Source organism: Falco rusticolus, chromosome 5 (genome assembly GCF_015220075.1).
Source record: "Falco rusticolus isolate bFalRus1 chromosome 5, bFalRus1.pri, whole genome shotgun sequence".
NCBI classification, from domain to species: domain Eukaryota; kingdom Metazoa; phylum Chordata; class Aves; order Falconiformes; family Falconidae; genus Falco; species Falco rusticolus.
This window is the reverse complement of record NC_051191.1, coordinates 85,478,284-85,501,675: the sequence shown is the minus strand read 5'-3', so window position 1 is coordinate 85,501,675 and position 23,392 is coordinate 85,478,284. Positions and strand designations below refer to the sequence as shown.

The window sequence follows — 23,392 nt, the reverse complement described above, 5'->3', positions numbered from 1 at the left end:
GCATGTCAGAGTCAGGCTCCGGGCCTTGGCGAGATGTCAGGGCCTTGGCATCACGGGCCCGTGTGGGGGGTGCTCACTGGCACCGTGCCCCCCCGGCCGGGCGGTGCCTTCTGGGCGGCCCCGCGGCCCTTCCCCTGCCCCAGGCATCGGCCGGGCCCCCGAGCGGGGCTTTCCCGCTCCCGCCCGCAGCGCTGGGGCCCTGCCGGGCTCTGCTCGCAGGCTCGGCCCTGCCGGGTGGGGGCCTGCAGCTCCCCGCGGCCACAGGCGGCTGGGGAAGGCCGGGAGCTCCCCCCGGCAGCCCCGGGGTGCCCGGCACACAGCTGCACGCCCCCGCCGCCTCCCCCGGGCTCGCTGCCCGCAGGCCGAGCCCCGCAGCAGCCCGGGCCCCCCCGCCCCCGCGGGGGTGGCTCGGTCCGCTCCGCTGCCCCCCCTCCCCGGCCCGGTAACGTGGTCCCGCCCGCGCGGGGCCTCCCTCCTGCCCTGCGCAGCGCCGCCCCCGCAGCGGGGAAGATGGCGGCGCCCGAGGCGGCGTGGAACCGGCTGGATGTGCCGTGGCCCGCGAGCAGCGCGACGGTGGCCCTGGCGGCCACGCACCCTGCAGGTCCCCGCGGGGGGCCGGGCCCGGCCCGGGGGGGCTGGGGGGCGTTGTAAGGCGCTGCCGGGCGCCGAGCGGGACGTCCCGGCGGTCGGGGCGGGGGTGAGTGGGGGGGCGGCGGCGGGCGCTGAGGCGCTCCTGGCTCCCTCCCGCAGTGCGGTGGCTGCCGGTGCTGCGGCGGCGGTGCTGCATCGCCGGTAAGCGGCTGTCGGGGACCGGCCTGGCCGCCGAGGGACGCGTCCTGCGGGCCGTGCTCTACGTGTACCACAGCAGGCTGCTGCGGCACCGGCCCTTCCTGGCCCTGAAGCAGGTGAGGAGCGGTCCCGGCCAGCCACTGGCCCCTGAAGGGCCTTTGGGGTAGCGCGGGCTGCCTGGAGCGTCGTCCAAAAAGCGTTTTGGAGCAGGGGAATTTTGTCGTCTGCAAGTCTCCTCACGGTTGAGTTTAGAAGGTTCCTTGGCTCTGTGCCCACCCCCCCCACCCCCCATCCCCCCCAGTGCAACTGCTGCTTCCCGGCCCTGTGGAACCGATACTCATGTCTTTTATACTGACGCTGAGACCTGAAGTAGGTACAGTTATACACTTTTGAATACACAAGGAATACAGGGATTTAATTTTCAATTAATTGTAATAATGGGAGAGGGAAGAATAATCTTAGGCACTTTCTGTTTTAAGATGAAAAGTGAAGTCCTTACCAGTTTTCCAGTAAAGGGATTGTTAGTATCTTCAAATAACTGTTTTGAAATAGGACAGGAATTGTTCTTGCTTTCTTCATTTGTTTATGTAAATTTCATTCCTGAAAGCCAACACCAAAAGCCCTTGTATACAGCAGGGGAAACCATGCAGCACCATTTAACAATGGCCTACTCCAGCCCATCATTTAATTCCATATTCACTGTAGTGTGTTAAAGGGACCTTTTCATCATAGTGCTGATATAGGAATGTATCAGAACATTCCAGCATGCAAACCTGCAATTTATGCTGTTAAACTAAGAGGAAGGTGTCATTTAGTATAGCGACAGTTCTTGGAGCAGGACGTTCCCATCTCTCAAAAATACCTGTCAAAGAACTTTTCTTTTTTTCTAGGTTGATCAATGCTTGAAGCGGCTGTGGAAAATGAGCTTGGTGGGCTGCATTGAAACTCTGGCAGAACTGATTCCCAAGTAAGTGTTGTAATCCTGTATGTTATACTATCCATTTACTCAGCCTGCAGAGCTACAGAGGGGGAATGCTAGATCATAACCATCTCCTCATCCCTGTATCAACACAGGAAAAATAAATCCCAAGCCCAGGCGGACTGCTTAGTTCCTAGTCAGCCTATGCTGGAAACTGTGGCTCTGAAGGTATTGGGAGGTTGCAAGCTCGTACTACGTCTACTGGACTGTTGCTGTAAAGCTTTTCTGTATCCTTTTTTCACCAAGGAAACATTCTTACAGTTCACCAGCAGCACCGCGTGAGACCATAACCAGGTTTGCTGTAGGCCCTGTATTGCTGACAGACTCAACTGTGTAATTCAATGTGCAACTTGAAGTTTCTTTGATAGCCAGACATCTTATTTTCAAGTTATTACGTAGGAACCTCAGGCTGTTGGCAGGCTGCTGTTCTGGCCCTGAGCAATCCAAAGTCTGGATACTCATCTCCCAAATTATCCAGGATGTTGCCTTGTGAATTGCCTTTAGTTGGTATGTTCAGCAAGTCTCATTACATGCTGTTTATTTTTTATCCTTAACTGGTGTAATCTTCAGCTTGTCCGTTAAACATCTCTGCTCAGAAGAATTCATACTTTTGAACACTGTGGCTTCGGGGTTGTTGAGCCGGCTATGGTTTGTGTATTTTAAAGTCTTGTCTTGTTTGTTGTCTGTTTCAATGTGCCTGTCAGGGAGAAGGGCTTATAATTAGGCCTTGCTGCTGAGTGAGCTTTATTCATTTGGGAGGAGGAGGGGGATCCCTCCATCCTTTTGGACTTGATTCTAGCACCTGAAGAGATGTGAAAGTGGAGAGAGACTTCTTATGTGCTGTTATGGAAGGCTTTCTTCTTGGTTCATAGCTAACTTTAGCACTAATAAAATTGCCGTGTTAATGCCAGCGTGCCACAAACACTAACATCTGGTACTTTTTGCAGCAAGTCCTGCCTCACGCTGAAATGAGAAGGCTGTGATAAAGTTGTTTTAGAATACTGCTGAGTTTACCAGGGAAATCAGTGTCTTGTCTCACAGTACGAGAAAGTAACCACTGTCTGCAGTTGAGGGAGTAACAGCGTTGCATGGAAGAACTTAGTAAAATATTCTTTGGCACAAGAAATTTTTCTCCCCGGTAAGCGTAGAGCTTAATACTTAAGATTGTATGATGTATGATAGTGCCATTATCCTGAGTTGGTGCAGGGTGGTTTTAGGGGAAGACCTCATGTCAAATGATTTGGATGTGACCTGAGAACCTGATGAGTCCCAGGTGTGGCACTGAGCAAAGCTCTAGGGAAGCAGAGGGGCTGCTGACCAGGGATTTACTAGCCAAGTCACTGCTACGTTCTGATCTTGAACAGTTCTTTAAAGCTCAAACTAATATTAAGGAAGGCATGGTGGTGGAGTATAAGAAGACAATCTTGTATTGAGAAGGAATAGAGAAAGGGCAGCTTGGAATCTCTTCTGTTTGAAGGTAGCTGTTTAGAGAGCGCAAGGTTTTGCTAGAGGAGACTCCACACCTTTCTGTTTTGTCTCTTCAGGATTCAGTACAGGTGTGTATTGCAGAGTCTCATGTCCTTGTACAGCATATTGTCGACATCGCTTCATCTGGTATCTGAGACCCAACAGATGCCTTATATCAAGGGCTTTACCTTCCCTTCTGATATCAGTAACTTCCTTGGAGTTAACATTTCTTCTGAGGTGAAAAAGCAAAAGGTTAGAATGCTTACAACAAAAAAACCTACCAGCTGGGTGAAGAAGCTCTTCCCAACAATGCCAGTGGCAGAGGTTGGGAAAAAGAGAAATTTTGCGACCTGCACGAGTACCGTGAGAAACTCTACCATCCCATGCCCTGCGGACATCGGAGAGCCAGTTCTGGTGACCAGAGCCAGCAGAGGTAAAGCCTTGTGCCACAGTGCTACTGGTTTCTGACATCTCAGAGACCAACTGCAACTTCTGTCCAACAGAGCCCAGCACTTCTACTACCTACAGAGTGCGGTTCTAGTACAAACTCCCCTCTTCTGTCCTTGGAAGAGGGAGAGACTGTTGCGTGTACGCTTTATAAAGCTGTGGATAATGCCAGTATTGTGACATTTTGGGGTTTATGGTTTTTTTTTAAACATGATACAGCCTGGAGAGAAGCAGATGCTAAATGCAGTATGCAGGTCCTGTAAACAGTTATTTCTGTTTTCCTGCTTCTGGATAGACGGGGCCCAAGGATAGTGAGAGAAGCTAAGTGCGCTGTCTGCAGCCCATACAAGAGTAGATAAGGGTGTAAGTACAGGATGTGAGTATCCTGTGCTTGCTTGTTCTGGGCCATGTCCAAGTTTTCCCCTGCAGTCAGGGCTATGGCCAGTGACTGCAGGCATCCAGGTGTTTGTGTGAAGCTTTTGCCCGTGAAGTTTTCCTTTGGAGCCATCTGTAAATCTTTGCATCCCCTTCATCCCTCGCCAGCTGCCATGTGAGATGAGTGTAGTCCCCTTGAGTTTGCCTGGAAACGCTGAGTACAGGTGTGAGCCTGCTGAGAGCTCAGCAGGGCAAATCACTGTGGTGTCTCTGTGCAAAGACTTGAAACTGCTTTTACTTCTTAATGGGAACTCTCCTCTCTCTTTATAGGGAAGCACCTGGGGTTTGATGTGAAGAGCTTACTTAGACCATCCAGACCTCCAGTGCAAGAGGTTTCTATGGTACTGCTTTACACATGGGGGTTTTTTAACTTCAAAGACTCTCACTCAAAACATGATACTCCTGATTGAAAATGTCCCCTTTCCATGCCTTATTTTTTGCTTGTCTTAACAACCCAAGTTAGTGTGGAAGCTTTGTACTGAAAATCACTACTAATTTCTGGAATTTGTGGTATGTCAAGTAAAATCACCAGACAGAATTTGTGTTCCTGTCTCCTACTGACTTGCTATGTGCCTCGTTTTTGTATTCCATAAAACAAGACTGCTCTTCCACTTTCTTCTTAGGGAATAAGGAATGTTCTCATAAAAACCTTGGTGCTCTGCTCCTCTCCAGCAGAGAGGATCAGGCATGCCATGGTTTTAAAAGACTAATTATTTCTGTTACTCTTTGTTTCAGGGTATAAACATTGCATCGACACCTTTTAAAGCAAAGTCGGCATCACTTTCCTCTCGTATAGCAAAATTGCAGCACACTGGATCTCTTGTACAAATGGTCCAAGCAGCTGCGTCGTTTGGGGAGCTGTCAGAGGCACTCAGAAAAGCTATTCAGTGGTGCAAAGGCAACAAATTCAAACCAGAAACTTACTTTCTGCGTAACAAGTTGTTGAAAAGCAACCGGCTGCACCACGTGGAGGCTCAAGGATACAGGTAATTTTGCATGCGTGTGGTGTTTATGGTCTGACACTTTATGTTTTAATACTGTGTACTTTGCTACAGTGTAGAGAAATGCAGTGGTATAACCCATTCGTTTTAAACTCTAACAGGATCACTAGTTTAGGTTACTAGATGCTCTGACATGGACATTCTGTTTAACTTTGGTCATTTGTGGAAGGATTTAAAAGGCTAACAAATGTGCAGATACTGAAGAGGGAGGATGAAAATGCAATTTAAATCATGTGCATGTTTAATCGTGGTGATGGTGCATAATATGATGCAAGGGGTGTTGTCTGTCTTCAGAATGCCCTGGCTACTGTGGTTCAAGGTGCTGTTATCTCACTGGTATGACAAGGGAAATGGTTGAGAAGGCTAATAACCAAATCTCTCCAAACCCCAAATGAAATTAACACATTAGCAGCTGATAATTGTTTTGTGCACCTTCCTCCCCTTAAGCTTGAAGAAAAAACTGTGCTGTGTCAAGACATCTGTCCGTAAATGTCTCCTATATGGGTCACAAAACGCACGCTGGCCAAAGCAGTACCGCAGGGCATGGTTCTGTCGAAGGAGGCTCAAATCATCTGTGTGCCTGAAGAGGACTTTGAAAACTGTTCGGCAAAAACCTTCTGAGTTTTCTGGAGTCTGTAAGAGCAGTGCATCACCCATCCTCCCAGCTTACCAGGATGGACCTCTGACTCGGGAAGGCTGTTCCAATGCTGATACAGGCTCCGTCAAACTAAGCACAGCAGGGACCCCTAAGCAGCTGCTTCTGGAAAGAAGCCTAGGCCCTGTGTGGAAAGAAGCTACTGAGAACATGGATATTGATTCTATTTTTGCAGCGATGGGTGTCTGACCCTGGACTTGCAAGGAAGAGAGGGGTCAAGTAATTCCATTTTTTTATATTTTTTTTAAAATAAAACCCTCAGAACCCTAATGGTGTCTTGGTAACTTGCATCCCGAGTTCTGCTAAGAAAGTAGAAACTATTTTATGTTTTTTTTTGTAAAACAGCTTTTTATTTTTTTTAATGGAAGGGGTGTTTCAAAGAGCTGTGTAGTCTTCATCCTTTTGGCTAGCCTTGTCGAGGAGCTGTGACATTGAGTTACCCTTACTTAGTGTTCCTTCTCTGTTGCTTAACCATGTTAAGCTGTCAGATCCACCATGCAAATAGTTACTGTCCTGTGGCAGATGGCTGCAGCTGTTCACTTACTGCTGCTTAGGACAAAAGACTTCCTGCCACTTTTCCAAGGAAGCAGTCTTACACCCTTCCTTCTGTGCTGCTTGTATAGAGGACAGTGTTGACTTGCAATATTAGCACTGTTCGGCGTTTATTTTCCTGAAATGAGGATTTAACTGAACCTGCTGCCTCTGAGCTGCTCCAGAAATAGGGGAAAGCACAGCTGTGACCTGCAACAGTAAACTCCTGACTGGTGAACATGTTTCTCGCTGTCCTGAAATATTAAGTGCAGTTCTGCCTGCTTGGTAATGCAAGGCACAGCTGCTCCAACATGTATTAATGAAATAATGTTAAAACAAGCCATGGGGTTGCTGCTTTACACCAGGCTCTAAGTAAGTCCTAAGATCACCAGATAAGAAAAAAATTCTTCATGCTGAGACAATGTGAGTCTGCTTTATTGTAGAGCACCTGCCTTACAGGACTAAGGAAAGGCTGTAAGTTCAAGTAAACCTGGAATAGGTTACCTTCAATTTACTAGGCTTAACAGTGGTAGAAAACAAAACACTTTTGCCCCCTAGGCCAGAAGGAAAAATATAACCTTCCTAACCCATTAAGTGCCAAACCCCCTGTATTATGCACATTGTGTGAATTACCATTGTAGGTTTAGTTAGGAGGAATAGGCCCAAACTTAAAATGTTTTATTCAAAGAACACATACACAAAGAGAAGAACTTCTATAATAGTCTTCAAGCCTGAACTATGCCCCATTAACCAAGATCCATTTTCTAGGTTTCCTGTCACAGGAACACCTAGTGGTAACTCAAAACAGCTATAGAGAATCACTAGCCAGTAGCCCTCTAGATACCCGACCCAACACAGTCTTACTTCAGACTGTTTTGTAACATCTTACAAGAATTTACTTAGAGGTCTTTTCCCATTCCATAAAATGGTATAAAATTACCTAAGTATACCACATAAAATCAACAGCATTCAGCTGCTTGAAGACTTCTCAGAAAAGACTCAAAGTGAGGGCAGCCATCCCAGCAGTGACCTCCATCCTGAACAACCCCTCCAAACAATAAACAACATACAATGTTCCTTTTGGGCAGCAGGTGCTCAAGTAATGCCCCAGTGCAGCTCGTGCACAGAATCAAGATCCATAGTTCGCTTCATCAAAGGCCTTTCTGGCTCGTTTCAGTTCTTCGTTCATAGTTAGGAGGTCTTTAACTCTGGCAAACTTCCGTGGATCCTTGCGTATTAGAAAGACAATGTCCTCAACCTGTACACGACCCTGCCGCCCAATTGACATGGCCTTGTGTGTCTGTGGGAGGAAAAGAGGAAAGTCAGCAGGGTCCCTTTGCCCCTTAAATTTTTTTTAAGCTCTCCGTACCACTTCATTTTCAGTCATTTTATAATCAAAAAGTAAGCAACTGCAGGATCTGGGCACCATTATCCTACTCACAGGAGAGCTCCCCAGTAAACCATGGACTTGGGGCCGCTCTGCTGTCCCCAGCTACCTGTCACACCCAGCACACACCACTATACACACGTAACCATAATGGCATCACAACTAAAGCCAGATCACATGTAGGACACCCAGCCTGCAGAGCGCTCGGAGACAAACAGCATCAGGCAGAACTTGGAAGCAATGTGAGGTAACTATATCACAGGACAGTTGAGGGCATTTTGATGAGGAAAGGCAAGGCCAGCCTTTCAAAGAAAAGGGATCCACGAAGAGTAGGAATAACTTTTTTTTTTTTTAAAAAAACCAAAACAAACTTTCACACAGTATCCAAATATCTGGAAGAGTGATGGCTTCAGGCATTTCTTTTATAGTGCACAGCTACATTCCCATCCATGTAAAGACACCGGGAGAATACAGAAAGCTGCCAGACTCAGAGCTGAGCCTCGTCTTTTGTCAGCTGCACTCAGAGCGATGCTGCAGTGCACCCCAACGTCAGCTGTGTGTTCCTCCCCTTACAGTACTGATCTAGCTGCTCCTTAAGGACTTCAGACACTTCTAAATGCACATGGAGCAAGATGGATGAATTTTGCCTTAATCTTGGAAGAGCAAAGTTTACGTGTGGCTTTTTCTGACTAGCATCAGAGTTTTGGGCCTGGAATAACGCAGTATTTGAGCTGGAAGTATTAACCTTCTAAGATTAAAGTTTTGGTGAGGATGTGTTGACCATGCTGTCTACAGCCGACTTACCATTTCTGTGATAAACTCTATCACCAGGTCCTCAAGAATATCCACTGATTCTGTGTAAGGGTTCTGGTCATCCCCGAATCCATACATCATGCATCTTACTGCAGAAAGAAACAACGTGAGGCTTCTTTCATCCATTCAGCGCCATCAGCAGCACACATCTAGATAGAGCTCACCAGCAGCACATCCATGCACCAGGATGGCATGTTTATTTTTTTTTTTTTTTGCTGGGCTGGACAATTCTTGAGCAAACATGCAGGAAATAAGCAGGCAGACAGAAGCCAACAGAAGCCCAGTGCTGTGCGTACAGAAGAGCGTGCCTGATGACAGACTCTTTAAATACATATTTAGCCTACCGCCGACTGACCGTGCAACTCACCGTTGGCACAGTTAGGTTCAGAGGATGCATTAGCGATATTTTTTAGGGGGATCTACGCAACAGCTTGCTGTGCTTTCAGCCAGAGCGCAGGGTGCAAGCTGCCGTTTGGCTATGGAAACAGGAGTTCGGGCACTCCGTAGCCACCACGACGGTTTCAGCCGTGTTTGGGGAAGGGACATGGTCCCTAAAAGCCGCGGCGGGTGACCGCCAGGGCAGGGCGTCCTGGCCCGGCTCCACTCACGTTCTTTGGAGAACAGCCTCTTCCTCTTGCCTTGCCCGCCGTCCAGGCCCCCGCCGGCCTCCTCCGCGTCTTCTTCGAACTAGACGGGGCACAGCGGAGGAGAGGCCGCGTCAGCGCCCAGGGCGGCGGGGGGACCCCGACCCCGACCCCAGCGGGAAGCGCTGCCCCCCCACCCCCCACTCACCGGCGCGTCCTCCTCCTCGTCCGCCATGGCCACACCTGCTGCCGGGGCGGCGCTTCCGCTTCCGCTGCCCGCAGCCGGCGGGGGCTGCGCCTGGCGGGGCTCGGGCGGGGCCGGGGCGGTGCCGGGGCCCGTGCTGTCGGCCTTGCCCGGCTGCGGCTGCGTCATCGGCTGCGCCGGTGGCTGCGCGCTGGGCGGGCTGTGGGCGCCGGCTGAGGCGCTGCCGCCCGCCGGTACCGCTCGCTCTCCGAGGGTGCCGGAGCGGCCGGGTTTCTCTGGGGAGGCGGCTGCTCCGCCGGCGAGAAGGTGCTGCGGGCCCCGGGAGCGCGGCCGTTGGGGGACCGAACCGGCCGCAATTGTTACGTGGGAGGCCGCGTTCTTTCTAGCTGCTTTGGTATCTGGAGCATTTTAATGCAGCGCGTTTTCTTCAGGGGCAAAATAAAAAATTGGGCAGTGCAACGCTTTGTAGGTGCAGACCTTGGGTTTTGCTTCAGCTCCCTGCCTGCGGTAGCTGCCCGTGTGACCGCCTGCAGCCCGGACGAGCGCTCGCTGCCCTCGCCGGGGGGGCGGGTTGGTGCTGCCCTGGGCGGAGGGGGGTGGGTGCACGGAAGGAACACGGCGGAGGGCTGGCGAGTGCCCCGCTGCCAGGCTGGGGGGCTGCCCCCGTCCGCCCAGCCCCTGCCGGTGTCGGGGCGCCGGGGGAAGCTGGCCCAACCCCACGGCTTGGGGCTGGGTTATACAGGCACCTGCCTTGGCCCAGAAGCAGGTAGGAAAGGGGCAGTTCAGGGACCGCAAGAAGAAGGCAGCGTATGGATTGTTTACCTTGCATCGTTCACTGTTGCTCGTAACTGTATAAATAACTGTAAAGCAAATAGCTTTGCAGATGGGTGTGCTCTAGCCTGTAAAATTCTGTTACTGTGGAAGCAGGGATGCTACGAGCCTTTTCTCCCTGTAATTTCTTTTTTAATTTTCCAAAACCAAACGTTGTAATTCTTCACATTGAAGCTGTGCTGCAAAGGAGTTACTCTGAGATGGATTTGGTGACCCTCCCCGAATCTGTATATGATGCTCTTTATTAGGTTGTCAGATCAGGATAATGAGGTTTGAAAAGGGACCTCGGGAGGTGTCTACTCTGTTCCCCTGCTGGAAAAGAGGATCAGCCATGAAGTCAGAAAGGTTGTCTTCTCCCAAACAGTCAAGTCTCTGGCCTGTGCGGTTGCCAGGGGCTCTTCCATCGCTTCAGCAAGACTTGCACTTGCCCTTGTTGAATTTCGTAAGGTTGCTGTCAGCCCTTGCCCCAGCTCTCCCAAGTCCCTCTCAACGGCAGCCCTGCCCTCGAGTGTGTCGGCTGCTTTCCCCAGCTTGGTGCCATATGACCGTTTGGTAGGAATGCACCTCCTCCAGATGACTTGTAAAAATGTTAAACTGGACACATCCCAAGGTAGACCCTTATAGTGTCCCACTTCTAACTGCCATGCAGATGGAGTATGACCCACTGACTTCTGCCCTCTGAGCCCAATTATCCAACTAGTTTTTACTGATCTAGTTGTGCACATGTCCAGACTACAATGCCCTAATCTGAATAAAATATTGCAGGAGATAATGTAGAAAGACTTGATAAATCTGGGGTATATGACATCTGCTATTCTCTCCTCATACAAAAATCTGGTCATTTTGTCATAGAAAGCAGTTGGGTTGGTCAGGCATGATTTACCCTTGATAAATTCATGCAGTCTCCAAATCCATTCTCCTTCGTGTGCCCAGAAATATGTTCCAAGGTAACTCACTCCATGATATCCCAGGGACAGAGGTGAGGCTGGCTGAATCTGCAGTTCCCTGAATTGTTCTTTTGACATCTTTGAAGATGGGTGCAACATTTGCTTTCTTCCAGTCATCAGGGATCTCCGCCTTGCAAGGACGTCGCCCAGCTCTCTCGGCACCCTCAGATGTAGCCTGTCAGTTCACATGAACTTGTACGGGTCCAGCTTGCTCAAGTAATCCCTAGCCTGATCCTTGTCCACTGGCAGCTCTGCTCTTGAATCCTTTTAGATTTTCCAAAGGCCTGGGAGACCTTTTTGGTAAAGACAAGCAGAGGATTAGGACATATGACCCACCTGCTTTAGCAACAGGACTGTATTTCCCTTGTTCGGCTTTTTACTACCAGTGTAACTGCGGAAGTTCTGGTTGCTTTTCATGTCCTTCACAAGTCACAGCTGCAGCTGAGTTCTGGCTTGCCTCACACCATCTCTGCACACCTGGGGAAAGCTTCTAAATTCCTCTTTTGTAGCCTGTCCTTGTTTTCACCTCTTACATGCTGCCTTTTTATGTTGGAGCTCCATCATGGGTTCCCAGTGCAGCCAGTTATCTCCTGGTATGCCTGCTTGTCTGAGTATGAGGATGGCTCGTTCTTGTGCTTGGAAGATGCTCTCATTGAAGACTGCCAACTGTCAAGCTCTCTTGTCCTTCAGAGCTGCATCCCATGGGATCCCATGTGGTTGTTCCCTGAATGAGCTGAGGTCCAGGATCTGCTACTCTCTTTCATCGCTCTCCTCAGGATCCTCAAGTCCACTATTGCATTGCTGCTGCAGCCAAGTTGATTACCATGTCCTCAGCAAGTTGTTCCTTTGTTAGTGAGTAGCAGATGCAGCTGTGTGTCACCCTGGGTGGCCCATCTAATACCTGTATCACAAAGCTATTCCTGACACCCTACAGAAATCTTGACTGCTTGTGTCTCATCCTGTTGCCCTTCCAGCAAATGTCAGGGAGGTTCAAGTCGCCCGTGAGAACCTGAGTCTGATACAGAGACTTCCCAGAGTTGCTTAAAGAGGGGGGGGAAGTGTCCATCCGCTTTCCTGCCCTGGTTGGGTGGTCTGTAGCGTGCTCCCACCATGCTGTCATGCCTACTGGCCTCTCCTCTCATCCCAAAGTTTTTGAAGGAGGCACATTTATCCTTGTAACAGGTAATTCTGGAACAGCTAATGTGAGAGCAACTTCCTCTTGGACTTTGGCTGCGAGTTTGTGACTTGAAGCTGACAGTTCCTGTGTACTTGTAATACACTGAGTATTATTTGTATTCTGCAAATATGAAAAACAGCGAATGAGCTGTATCAAAGCTCAAAACCAATTTCTGACTTTCATTTTATGAAAAATAGTGGCTAGGGTGTGACATGGAAGTCAGTGGGTCTAGGTTTTTTTTGCTGGTACTAAGAAGTTGAAAGATTGCACACCACTTTGTGACAGGGTTTTATGGAAAGAGGATCTCAAATGAACTCTGGAATTTCCCTTTCAGATCATCTGTGACTTGGGAGAGAACATGTGTTTGCTGCTGCCCAGGTCTGTTCAGGATAAACTGAAGATGAAACTTCACAATATAAGGTACGATACTGGTGCAGTTACAGTACGGAGTTGCTTGTCCTGTCAGGAAAAGGCTTCCTAGAAGTAAATGTCCTTGTAATCTATGAATTCTAAACACTTAAGACTTTATAGCTTTTAGGCCATTCAAAAAGAAAAAAAAAGGTGATAATAAACTTGTGGGGGTTTTTTTTCTTTTCTGATGGCATTGGTACATGTTCTTACAACATGCTAAGGTTTTAACTATGGGCTAAGTAAATATAGGTAGAAAGGGAGAAAAGGACAGCTTGTTTTACTGCTTGCGTGTGGAACTGATTTGGCTTAGCCAAGTCAAAACACTGGGTTTTATTCGTGTTTCTGATTTTTAGCATGGTTTGGGGTAAGTTCTTCCTCCTCGCTTTATATAGTGAACACGGAACATGCATCCATGCTTGGCAAGTGATTTGAATTTGAGCACTGTGAAAGAAGAGCGTTTGCTTTCTAACATGATACATTATTTTAGATCAATAAATTTGAGATTATGCTTTTAATAATAACCTACAGGAAAGGGAATGGACTTAGTCTTTTTTTTTTTTGGTGAAGTAACTGATGGCTCTGAGAACTGAAGTATGCTAAGGGCAAAGAGCTGGTGAGTGAAACTGCTGGCAGGTGTAAAGAGATGGAATGAGATGCTTTTGCTATGCTTGATAGTGAGGGTGGAAATCCAAAAAGAAAATATGTTCTTCATGAACTCTGGATTTAAGGAAACGTGAATGGATGTGTAGCCTTTTCACTTAAGTTTCTCCTTTTCCTAGTTCTCAGTACTTCACACATTGAAGCACAATTGACTATGACCAAACAACTTGGAAACTGCAGGTAATCCCCACAGGCGTGGCAGTTTCCCATGGCCAAAACCTGGAAACTAACTTCAATTGCGAGGCTAGAGTTCACTCTTGCATCAAAAGTAGGACTGAAATCAATGTGTGTGGTGGTAACTTCTGTGTATGCTGCTTGCTTCCTGCTGTAACCCAGTGTTCAGTGGAGGAGTCTGCACTGGAATCTAGAAGCCCTTGCTGTGACAGTCCCTCACTGTTGGGGCTAAACACAGCGCAGGATGACTTCCCCTAAGCCAAACAAGTACAATGTGACTCATAAATTCTCTTTTCCTTCTATATAATACTTGAGTCCTATCAACATCTAAATAAACTTTTTTTTTTTTTTTTTTGTGAGGTATGTTTCATACTGTTAGCGTAAACTAGGTTTAAAAAAACCCCAAACCAGAGGAGTGGCAAACAAAGGGAAATGGACACAGATTGGTTGCTTAAGTAATGCCCTTTTCAGCTAGGTTATAAAAAAACAGCCTCTGCACCATGCCATGTAACTTGAATTTGTGCTTAAGTTCCCACCTGGAGCTGCAAAGAGAACTGTGTTTCTTTGTAATTTAACATCTAAGGCTTGAACAAGATTTAGCCTCATCAGCTTGGACACCTGTTAGTGTTTCTTAACATCTTAAAGAAACTTTAACATTGATATATTTTATACTGTAAAAAAAGTTTCTTCTTATTTTTACTGCATTATTTTTAAGTTGCTTACAATACTCTTAATATTGTTGGTGAAGTTCTTTAGAGTACCAGGTCTAGAACAAATGTCTTCGTTATGCCTCAGAAGTCATGCTGGGGAACCACTAAGGACGGAAGAAAAGAAATATTTTTCTATTAGAATGGTCTTTAAAAGTTGTCCAAAACTATTTATCCCAAATTTATAAATACTTTGGCCACCTGAACCCTGGCTGCTATGGGCCAAAGCTGCCAGCAGTACCTTCTGACAGTGTGCAAACTGCCATCGAGTGTGGCTTATTTTACAGATCTACCTGCCAAACCTTCCCCGAGGTTTGTGAGTATTGTTCGTTATTTCATTTTTTCCATCATCAGTTTGTAGAATTTCTGAAATGTCTCTTGGAATTGAGGGCCGAGTACCAGGTTTCCCAAGCCGATTTTTTTTTGAAGAAAAAGAATCTCTAAATATCAGTGCAATGTTTTTTATCATGTTTAGCAGAAAGGCAGCTGTTGTTCTGAAGTCCTACAGAATCTATGTGGGCTTTGATTTTGTTTTGCCCTGTTCAATAATACTTCTGAATTGTGCAATAGCTTATATCCTTCATAAATTGTTGTGAGCAGTTAAGCTAGTTTTGTTGATGCCTGAGAAATACAAGTTTCTTGTGCCTTTGCCAGGTTTTGGTTTAAGAAAAAAATTTGTCTTAGAAGAAATTTTTCCTTATCAAGAAAAATCCATCATGTCTCCAGCAGGAGGCTCGCTCTCCCAGTGTAGTAACTGCCTTGCCAAGTTCAGTTTGAACAAAGGCTTTTCTCTAGGGAGCTGAAGAGGAAGGGAAAGGTGCAGCTGAGGGGCAGACACCGGAGAAACAAAAACATGCTGGAGAGTACAGCCAGAGAGAGTCTTGATGAAGCACAGATGGATCCCAAGGAATGAATTCAAAAGGAGTGAGTACGGCACCTTTCAGTGTCTGAGTCTAAATAGCCTTCCCTGGTGGAGTTAGGGCTAGACACCCCATTCTGTGCCTGCATCAGGGGCGAGGGCAACAGACCAGCAGTGCTGTATTTGTCACACACCAGCCAGTGGAGAATAACTTCTTGGGAAGCAGCATTAGCAAGAAAAGCAATGAGATTTATTCCCTGCCCCTCACTCCCCCTACTACTTCTTGGCATCGTATGTTTTTCATCATTCTCACTGGTTTTCCAAGAAAATACTGGTTTAAGTAGCTATGTCTGTGGAAGTGGTGGATTTATTGTCTTGTATAAATTTGGTAAATGTGCCACAAGGTGCACAAATGGCATTGCAGATTATTAGAATATAAAAATATGAACTACCTTCCCTGAAAAAATCTGCTGTATGTTTAACTAAACAGTTGATGGCTGCTCAATAATGACCTTATTGAGCAGAACAGTTTGCTGTGCTTATATAAAAGATGCTTAAAAGCAGACTAATTGTATCTGAAGTAGATGGAGGTCAAGCATTTCACAGGTGCTTGGACAGCGTTAGTGTTAAAATACAGCTGTGCATACTGCCTCAATGCTGTGGCCGGTTCTTAGGAGCAGATCAAATTGCAGTTACTAAACCAAATATTAAAATCACTTGTGCAGATAAGGGAGGGATGCTTAATTTACTGTTTATTGGTGGTGCCTTTAGATACCCACTGGCTGTAAATGCATCAGATGAAAACAAAAGGAAGTTACAGGACTGGTGACAGCATATTGTGGAGAGGCTGGCTTCTCATATAGAGGGCTGTAGAGGTAAGTCACACCTCTCAATTTGTTAACTAGTCATTTTTATTTTGGGATGTCATGTAAGATCAGTTTGCCTTTTCTTCTGTTCCTTTCCTCATTGCACGGCACAAATCCCACAACTTATTCCTCCCTCCTTTGCCTCTTCTGTAAATGGGTTCTGGTCTTTTATTCTGTTTCCAAAACATTTAAGCAGGAGAGTGAATTAAGAAGCTGTATGTCTTCTGGGGTTTGTCCCTGCTTGCACAGAAAAAGCTAGTTTCTCCGTAATATACAGTATCATGTTATAGCTGGGATAAGCAGGTACTAAAGCACTCTCCAGCAGGAGCAGGATTAGCCAGTGATACAGACTGGAAACTTAGCTGCTGCTAAAATTCTCTTTCCTCCCTAGCCAGAAACTTTGATAGTTGAGGGAGGTATCTTGCTTCTCATGGGCAGCCACCCCACTTAATGCAAAATGAATTGTCTGTATTTAACACTTGGCACTTTCTGTTCAGCATCCAAAATTTGTTTCATACTGTACTACTACATCCTAGTTCCGAGCACAGTATGAAAATAATGCTGAGCCCAAGGAGCAAGACTTGTGACAAAGAGTGAAAGAAGGCAACACTGAAACAACCTTTCAAGTGACAGTAAACGGAGCTCCTTCTGCCTTATAGCATGTTGCCTCTCTGTCTAAATGCCTCTAGAGAGGCTGAATCTGAAATGCCTACCTGCTAAAAATCCAACCCTCTGCTTTTCAAATAACTTAAGAAACTTTTTCAGGTTACTTCATTAACATTAAATAGAATTATTGACGTAGTATCTGGTCAAGGTCCCTACTAAAATGCATTCTATGCTATAGTGGCTCTAGGGGACTGTTGGAAAAAGACTGGCTTTATAGTGCCAGGGTTACTGTGACAGACTAGACCAGACACAGCAGAGGAAGACAAAGCAGAAAGTACTGCTGAAAGGCCAGAGAAGATTGCACAAGGTGAAACACTTCCATAGAAGCTAGTACTCTACACCATTTCTGTACGTAACAGGTGCAGAAGAGGCAAAGTTTTACAAGGTAATGCTGAGTGCCTGCAGTACAGTGTATGCACTACAAATGATTTAAGACATCAAAAGCATTTAAAACTGAAATGATCTCTACTGCTTCAGTATGCTGTAGGCCCACCGCTGATCAATGAGTGGGGAAAAAGAAAGGGAGAGCTTTTGTGTCCCTGGCCTGAGAAAGTGCAGTTCCTCACTCCGCAACACAGCATGTTCCTTAAGAACTTGGCAAGAAAGTCTGCTGCTGTCAGACACCCGTTTACCCAAAGCATGTTCCCACGAAGGCACTGACATTTAAGTTTTAATGTTTAGGTGAAGGAGAGGACTTGATTTTATTTACTATCTTACCTGTCACAGGGGCACGGATTCTTGAGCGTAACAAACTGTGGTGTTCTTCCCTGCAGATGGCTGAGCAAAAATGCAAGAGTTATTCCAGTGTTTGAAGCACTTGCGAATGAAGATCTCTTGACCAACACAGCAGAAAACATGTGTCCAGTCCAGAGGTAAAGGTGGTTCTTCAGGATAAAACGATACCTGCTGTTTCTAGTACAGCTGTTAGAAAACATGTATGTATGACCTAGCGCCTCATGGCTTCTGCTAAGGACACCTCAAGGCAACAGTACACACACACTCAAGGATTGTGCAGTCCAATTCACAGTCTAGTGCCATTTGAAAGCACTTCTAATACATAAAATAGGCCCGATAAATCCATTTGTATTTAAGCAGTTAATAAAAGCCTTCCGAGCACTGTAAGGGGTTTTGTTCTGAAGAGAGACTAAAACACGAATTGCACTTTTTGACATATACAGGCTTATTTTCAGAAGCTCTTCAGTCAAGGTTAAGGCATTGACAAGATTGATGCTTTTGGAAGAACCCTTTTTTAAGATACTGAGAAAGTATTGTTCCTGAAGTGTTTACCTGCACCTGTTCCATCTGTCTAGATACTACTGCACTTCCCCCTAGGATCAAGCATCCCACAGGCTGGTTTGCAATTAGAGGTAAAATATTAAATCAGTTACGGGTTTGATCTCTGCTAAGATGTGGAAGCTAGAGATCTACATCTTTCTGCTGCATTCCTTATGCCCCCCACTTCTTACGTGTATGTTGAAAACAGATTCACCTCGTGTCTAGTATGAGTTACAAGAAATCCCATAATGAAAGAAAACACTAGAAATACCACCTTCTCGCCCTCAGAGTGGTTTACAAAAAAGAACTGCCCTTTCTTGAGGTTTAACACTTAATATAAGTAACTTTGAGAAGTGCATACCCACATTCATCAATGCTGACGTGACAAGACTGAGTTCTAGTTTGATGGAGGCGCGTAACAGCTTTGCTCTGAATTCTCCTGTACAACTACTGCTGTTGATGGCAGCCCTTTTGTCCGATTCTGTACCTTGTAACTGGACAGCTTCAGCTGCTTTGAAGCAGACCCAGTTGCTGTGGGGGACAGTTCTTCAGGTGCACAGTAGCAGCTCACAGAGTACGGGACATCAGTATTTTGCTTCAGCTGCCAGGGTAGAACAGATGCAGATAATGGACAGGATGTCTCATCTCTGACAATTCACCTGAGTGCAGCTGGATTAGAAGACAGATGTAGCACTGACTCATGATAAAGTGCAGAAGGAGGGCATTCCCCTAGATGTCAGTCTTTTATTCCATTTTGTTTCAAGCCAACAGTAATCAAAAAGCAGACCCCATTAAAGATATGTCCTTTCCTTCACACACCGGGAACAGGAACAGCTTGACGTGTGCAGGCAACCTGTGCTGTCATGCCGCACCTATCGAATGTGCAAAAAGTTACAAAGTAAAATACATAAGAAGTGCTACACACACCTTCACAGACAACTGGCTATTTCCACTCCAGATTGCCTTAGAGCAGGCAGGTTGCACAGGCACTAGTTTTTGGCCCGCGCTATGTAAGCTGAGAGAAGTAAACCTCTGCGTATCATTCAATTAAACTGGGCAAGTACAGTTTGCCTAATGTTAGGGCTACAGTTTTTATTCCCTAAACTAAATGTGTCTTTAGTAATGAGATTACTAGACTATTCTCGTATCCTACATAGAGCAGAGCTTAGGCATGCAGTGGTAGCTTTTTGAACATTTTGGTGGAGGGAGAGGAAATGCTGTATTAAAACTGAGCTTCTCTTTGGAGGTTCTCTTTGCTTTTTTGTCCTCAGCACAATCATGTAGGTTTTATAAAACAGTTTTATAACAACCTGGATTCATTCACAGTGCAAACTTCCTGAATTGATGGATTTATTACACAAAAAGCTTAGTGTTACAAATACTAGTTTATCCAGAAATTTATACAAGTTTATCTAAAAATGAATTCTAGTACCTCGGGCTTTTTACAACAAAACCCCAGACCTCTGGTTTTGGTACCTTTTGTTCTGGATGAGCTGAGCAGATCAGGAGCCTGTCTTTTCAGCTGGCCTCTACAGCACGCAGGTTTCCAGTAACATGGGCTACAAAGCATCTTAGCAAGTGAACCCCCGAAAACTCCAGAGAACTGTGGAAACAAAGGCATGGGTGTGCAGTGCCAGATACTGCTGTGTCTTGGAGTAATGCAAGCAAACCCAGCTACCGGCTGTATGAAATTACATTTCCCGCAGTGCAGTACGACCTTGGCAAGAGCAAGCACCACAGCTGTGTAAATCAAACGACAGCTTGCTACTGTCAACGCGAGTCCAAACAGGATGGCAAAGCCCACTAGCACGCAGCGTAGGGACTGCTGCCCCCTCGGAGAAAGGCCAAAGGAAGAAGCAGCTTTGAAACTGGAACTCCCACTCGCTTGTAGAGGAGGGGGAAAAAGGAAAGGGGTGCTTCCCCATCAGCAGCCCACCGTCCATCCTCGGGACACAGAGAAGTGCCACCTCTAGAGCAGACAGACCCGTTTCAGGTAGTTTGCCCTATCAAAATCATCACCTGAAAGGCAACGGCAACAGAGAAGAGCTTTACCTGACCAGGAATAGCTGAGGAAAGCATCCCTGAGTTTTCTCCTTTACAAACTCCTGGATTTCCAGTACATTCTTTAACAACAGTCCTCTGGAAGCACGGTCAATTTTTGTTAACACCATCTGCATGGATCCAGAAAGGGAGGATTAAAAGAGGAAAAGGAGATTATTTGGTTGCTAGTCTGGAACATCTCTAAGAGTCTGAGCCATCTTGCAAGGCAAGCTGAAAGCTCTGGGTTGTATCTAGGGGGGAAAAAATGGTATAATGCAGTTCCCTGGAACAGTTCTATAGTCTGCATAAGGAGTGGACCTTCTCAAGCTTAAGCTGAGCACTGAGAAAAAAAAAATTGTCCACTTAATAAATCAAGCAAAAAATCCTTTAAATCCCACTTGCCGCCCTCAACATATTTTAGCCCTGTTTTATTAGCAGTAAGGGGTGTGTGTGTGGTTTTTTTACTTAGGTAGGACACCTTGCATAAGCTCTGGTAGCGGGTACACACCTTTACAGATTATCTGTAGTTTATAACCAACACGAGAACAAAGCATTACCTACCACATAAGGAATCCCAAACTCTTCCAGCATCTCTACAGCAATATGATCTTTTTTCTGGAGTCCTACTACACCATCAACTAATAGAAAAGTCCTCTTCAGGCTGCCAGAAATACAAGCAACAGTAATAACCACCTTTTTTTTCATGCCTGCTCTGCTACTTCCAAATTCATAACCAAGAATAAGTCACATGGGATCCAGGGATAGGAAGAGCCAAGAAGAGCCATGCATGCGAGCTGAGGGTCAGCATGGAACAAGTAACATGGGATCCGGGGAGGGGAAGAGCCAAGAAAAGCCATGCAAGGAAACGGAGGGTCAGCATGGAGCAGCACCTCGATGTTTGCTGCTGGTTTGATCTCTCTAGGCACGAACGAGGTTCCCAGTGAAATGACATGTGAACTAATCGATACTACCACTGGAAGTAGCTACCCCTTCTGCATTTTTTCACCGAATTACATGACGTTGTATACAGGCATCTGGCTTCCATTGCTCTGTGAAGGTACAGGTAAGTCCCTTACTTGTGCCGCTCCTGCAGATAGGCCTCCACCATCTCCACAAAGTCTTGCGGGGCACGGTAGCCATATCCTGGCATATCCACCACAGTAAAGTACTTCCCTACTTTGAAGAAATTCATCTTCTTGGTATGGCCCTAGGGAGAGGATTTAGGTAAGATGAAGGAAGGGGGTGCTTTTAAAAAGGTGGTTTGAGGAGTGGACTAGGGGCTGCCCTGCAAAACAGCTCTGTACTGTACCCCACCTGCGCAGGGAAGGCTGCAGAAATGTCTCTGTTGCTTTAAGCTGCCCAGTCTCTCATCCTTGGAGCGATCCTGTGTGGCTCTAGCCTTAAAACAGACTAAAAACCTTCATGGGTCACTGCGCTCGGCTCTTCCCCAAAGGGCTTTATGGCACATCTGCCCAGGTGCAGCCCTTCTGTCTGGTGCCCGTGCTGGCCCTGGGCAAGGAGCAGCTGGGGCTCCTGCCACCTTTCCTTCGCTGGTGCACGGCCTGCGCCAGCTCCGAGCTGCTGGCCGCTGTGGCTGGCACCTTCTGACGGACTCTTCAAGTTACTGAGAAATTGATCCCCCCTGTCCTCAGCCCTGCTCTGCGGTTGGCACTGGCCTCTGACCGTGCAGGAGGTGGGCTGCGAACGGGGCTTACCGGCAGGTGCGCTGCGAACGGGGCTTACCGGAGTTTTTGACACTCTGACCTCCACCTCAGGGGCCAGAGAGAACAAGGCTCGGATTAAAGACGACTTGCCCACGTTGCTGCGGCCGATGAAGCACACCTGCAGCGGGGAGGCACAGAGCATTTCCACACCTGCCCAGCGCCCCGCACCCACGCCGGGCAGGGGCACCTGGACCTTGGTCAGCCTTTGGGGACGGCGCCGGGGGACAGCGCCGTGCGGCCCCGCGGGTCCCTCACCTCGGGCGGCCCGGGCGGCGGGGCATGGCCCATGCGGACGGCCGAGCTCACGTACTCGATGGCGTGGCCGTGGCCGGGCCTGAAGAGCAGCTCGGCGCGCTGCAGGGCGGCCAGGCCGGGCTGGAAGAGGCGGAACCGCTCCGTGTCGGCGCCGGGCGCCAGGTACCGCTCCAGCTTCTGCAGCGGGAACACGACGCCGGCGCGGCGGCTCGGCTCCAGCCGCAGCACCTGGGACAGGGCGGCCAGCGCCGGCGGGCCCCGCGCCGCCACCCCGCCCGGCAGCAGCATCCCGGCGCGGCGCGGCCCGGAAGGCGGCGGGGCCCGGCCCGGCCCCGGAAGGCGGCGGGCAGCGGGGCGGAGCGGGGCGCGGGGCGGCCCCGGAGGGCGGTGAACGGGGCGGAGCGGGGCCCGGGTGCGGCCGAGCCTGGGCCTGGTGCGGGTGGCTGCGCCCTGCCCGGGAGCCCCCGCACCGCCCCCGCGAGCAGCCGGGCTCCCCGGGCTGGGCTCCGCGCTTTGCTCTGGCTCATGCCGGCCCTGGGCAGACCCGAGCCGGGCACCGGACGGCGCTTTGCTCTGGCTCATGCCGGCCCTGGGCAGACCCGAGCCGGGCACCGGACGGCGCTTCGCTCTGGCTCATGCCGGCCCTGGGCAGACCCGAGCCGGGCACCGGACGGCGCTTTGCTCTGGCTCATGCCGGCCCTGGGCAGACCCGAGCCGGGCACCGGACGGCGCTTTGCTCTGGCTCATGCCGGCCCTGGGCAGACCCGAGCCGGGCACCGGACGGCGCTGCGCTGCCGCGGGCGCTGCGCGGGGAGCCGCGGTGGCCGCGGAACGGGCGGAGCAGCAGCGCCCTGCGGCCGGCCCCGTCTGCTGCCCGGGTCGCTTCTCCGGGAGCGGCTCCGATGTGCGACCTCGCCCCCCCGAGGGTCCTGGGGGACGCTGCCATTGCTCCGAGACCCATCCTTCCTCTGCAGCCACCGTCCTCTGCGTAAAGCCCTGTAAACCTGGCTGGTTTCTTTATTACAGTGAAAAGATGTAAGGCCAGGAAGGACCGTTAGGAGATAACACGGTCTGTAACCGGCTTTCCTTTGAGACCAGTTGATCCCTGCTACAAGGCTCTACCGAAGGAACTTCTGGCCCCTAAGAAAAGTCCAGCCACCGACCTACATGTTTCTCATGAGCAGTTTCTTCAACTCTTTCCTACGAAGACAAGCTTCTACTGAAATGCATACGCTTCCATGGTCAGTGGAAGCAGTTACTGGTGACAGGCTAACAGTGTAAAACTAAGGGAAAAACCCCTGTATCCTACTTTATTCCTGTAAATTAAGTCCTCTTAGATTTTCGCTTCACAGCAAGGTGGAGCTCAGACGTGCGTAGCTCAGGACAACCCGCAATCGCTGGCTGCTACGTGCATGCTTAGAAAAGTGCTCCCAAATAAATCTACAGATGAGCTTTGATTCCCAGCCAGTCTGAAACTTACAGATCTGGCCTCTCCCCAGTGGTGGAA

At 48.4% G+C, this 23,392-nt stretch overlaps 3 protein-coding genes across 9 annotated transcripts; 1 reads left to right on the top strand and 2 right to left on the bottom strand.

Moving 5' to 3' along the window:
• The first annotated feature begins 456 nt into the window (after positions 1 to 456).
• On the top strand, positions 457 to 18,695 carry NEPRO (nucleolus and neural progenitor protein). 7 transcript variants are annotated; one of them, XR_005104404.1, is made up of 12 exons: positions 457 to 601; positions 751 to 905; positions 1,680 to 1,756; positions 1,864 to 1,995; positions 2,339 to 2,416; positions 3,313 to 3,668; positions 4,388 to 4,458; positions 4,853 to 5,103; positions 12,583 to 12,668; positions 14,927 to 15,124; positions 15,831 to 15,934; positions 17,365 to 18,695. XR_005104404.1 is itself a non-coding variant. In XM_037388722.1 (10 exons), the coding sequence occupies exons 1-9, from the start codon at positions 511 to 513 to the stop codon at positions 12,644 to 12,646; spliced, it is 1,275 nt and encodes a 424-aa protein (XP_037244619.1). In that variant the 5' UTR covers positions 457 to 510; the 3' UTR covers positions 12,647 to 12,668; positions 15,831 to 18,695. The 7 variants fall into 7 exon arrangements, 3 of the variants coding, with proteins under 3 accessions (XP_037244619.1, XP_037244617.1, XP_037244618.1); XR_005104403.1 differs by having other exon boundaries at positions 17,318 to 18,695; XR_005104402.1 differs by having other exon boundaries at positions 14,996 to 15,124; positions 15,831 to 18,695.
• Positions 6,952 to 9,384, bottom strand: TAF13 (TATA-box binding protein associated factor 13). Its single transcript, XM_037388724.1, has 4 exons — positions 9,297 to 9,384; positions 9,113 to 9,191; positions 8,496 to 8,593; positions 6,952 to 7,604 (listed from the first exon to the last, which is right to left on the bottom strand). The coding sequence occupies exons 1-4, from the start codon at positions 9,321 to 9,323 to the stop codon at positions 7,434 to 7,436; spliced, it is 375 nt and encodes a 124-aa protein (XP_037244621.1). The 5' UTR covers positions 9,324 to 9,384; the 3' UTR covers positions 6,952 to 7,433.
• Positions 18,571 to 22,199, bottom strand: GTPBP8 (GTP binding protein 8 (putative)). Its single transcript, XM_037388723.1, has 7 exons — positions 21,886 to 22,199; positions 21,650 to 21,748; positions 20,983 to 21,113; positions 20,468 to 20,567; positions 19,919 to 20,037; positions 19,343 to 19,469; positions 18,571 to 18,738 (listed from the first exon to the last, which is right to left on the bottom strand). The coding sequence occupies exons 1-6, from the start codon at positions 22,171 to 22,173 to the stop codon at positions 19,385 to 19,387; spliced, it is 822 nt and encodes a 273-aa protein (XP_037244620.1). The 5' UTR covers positions 22,174 to 22,199; the 3' UTR covers positions 18,571 to 18,738; positions 19,343 to 19,384.
• Between the last annotated feature and the right edge of the window lie 1,193 nt (positions 22,200 to 23,392).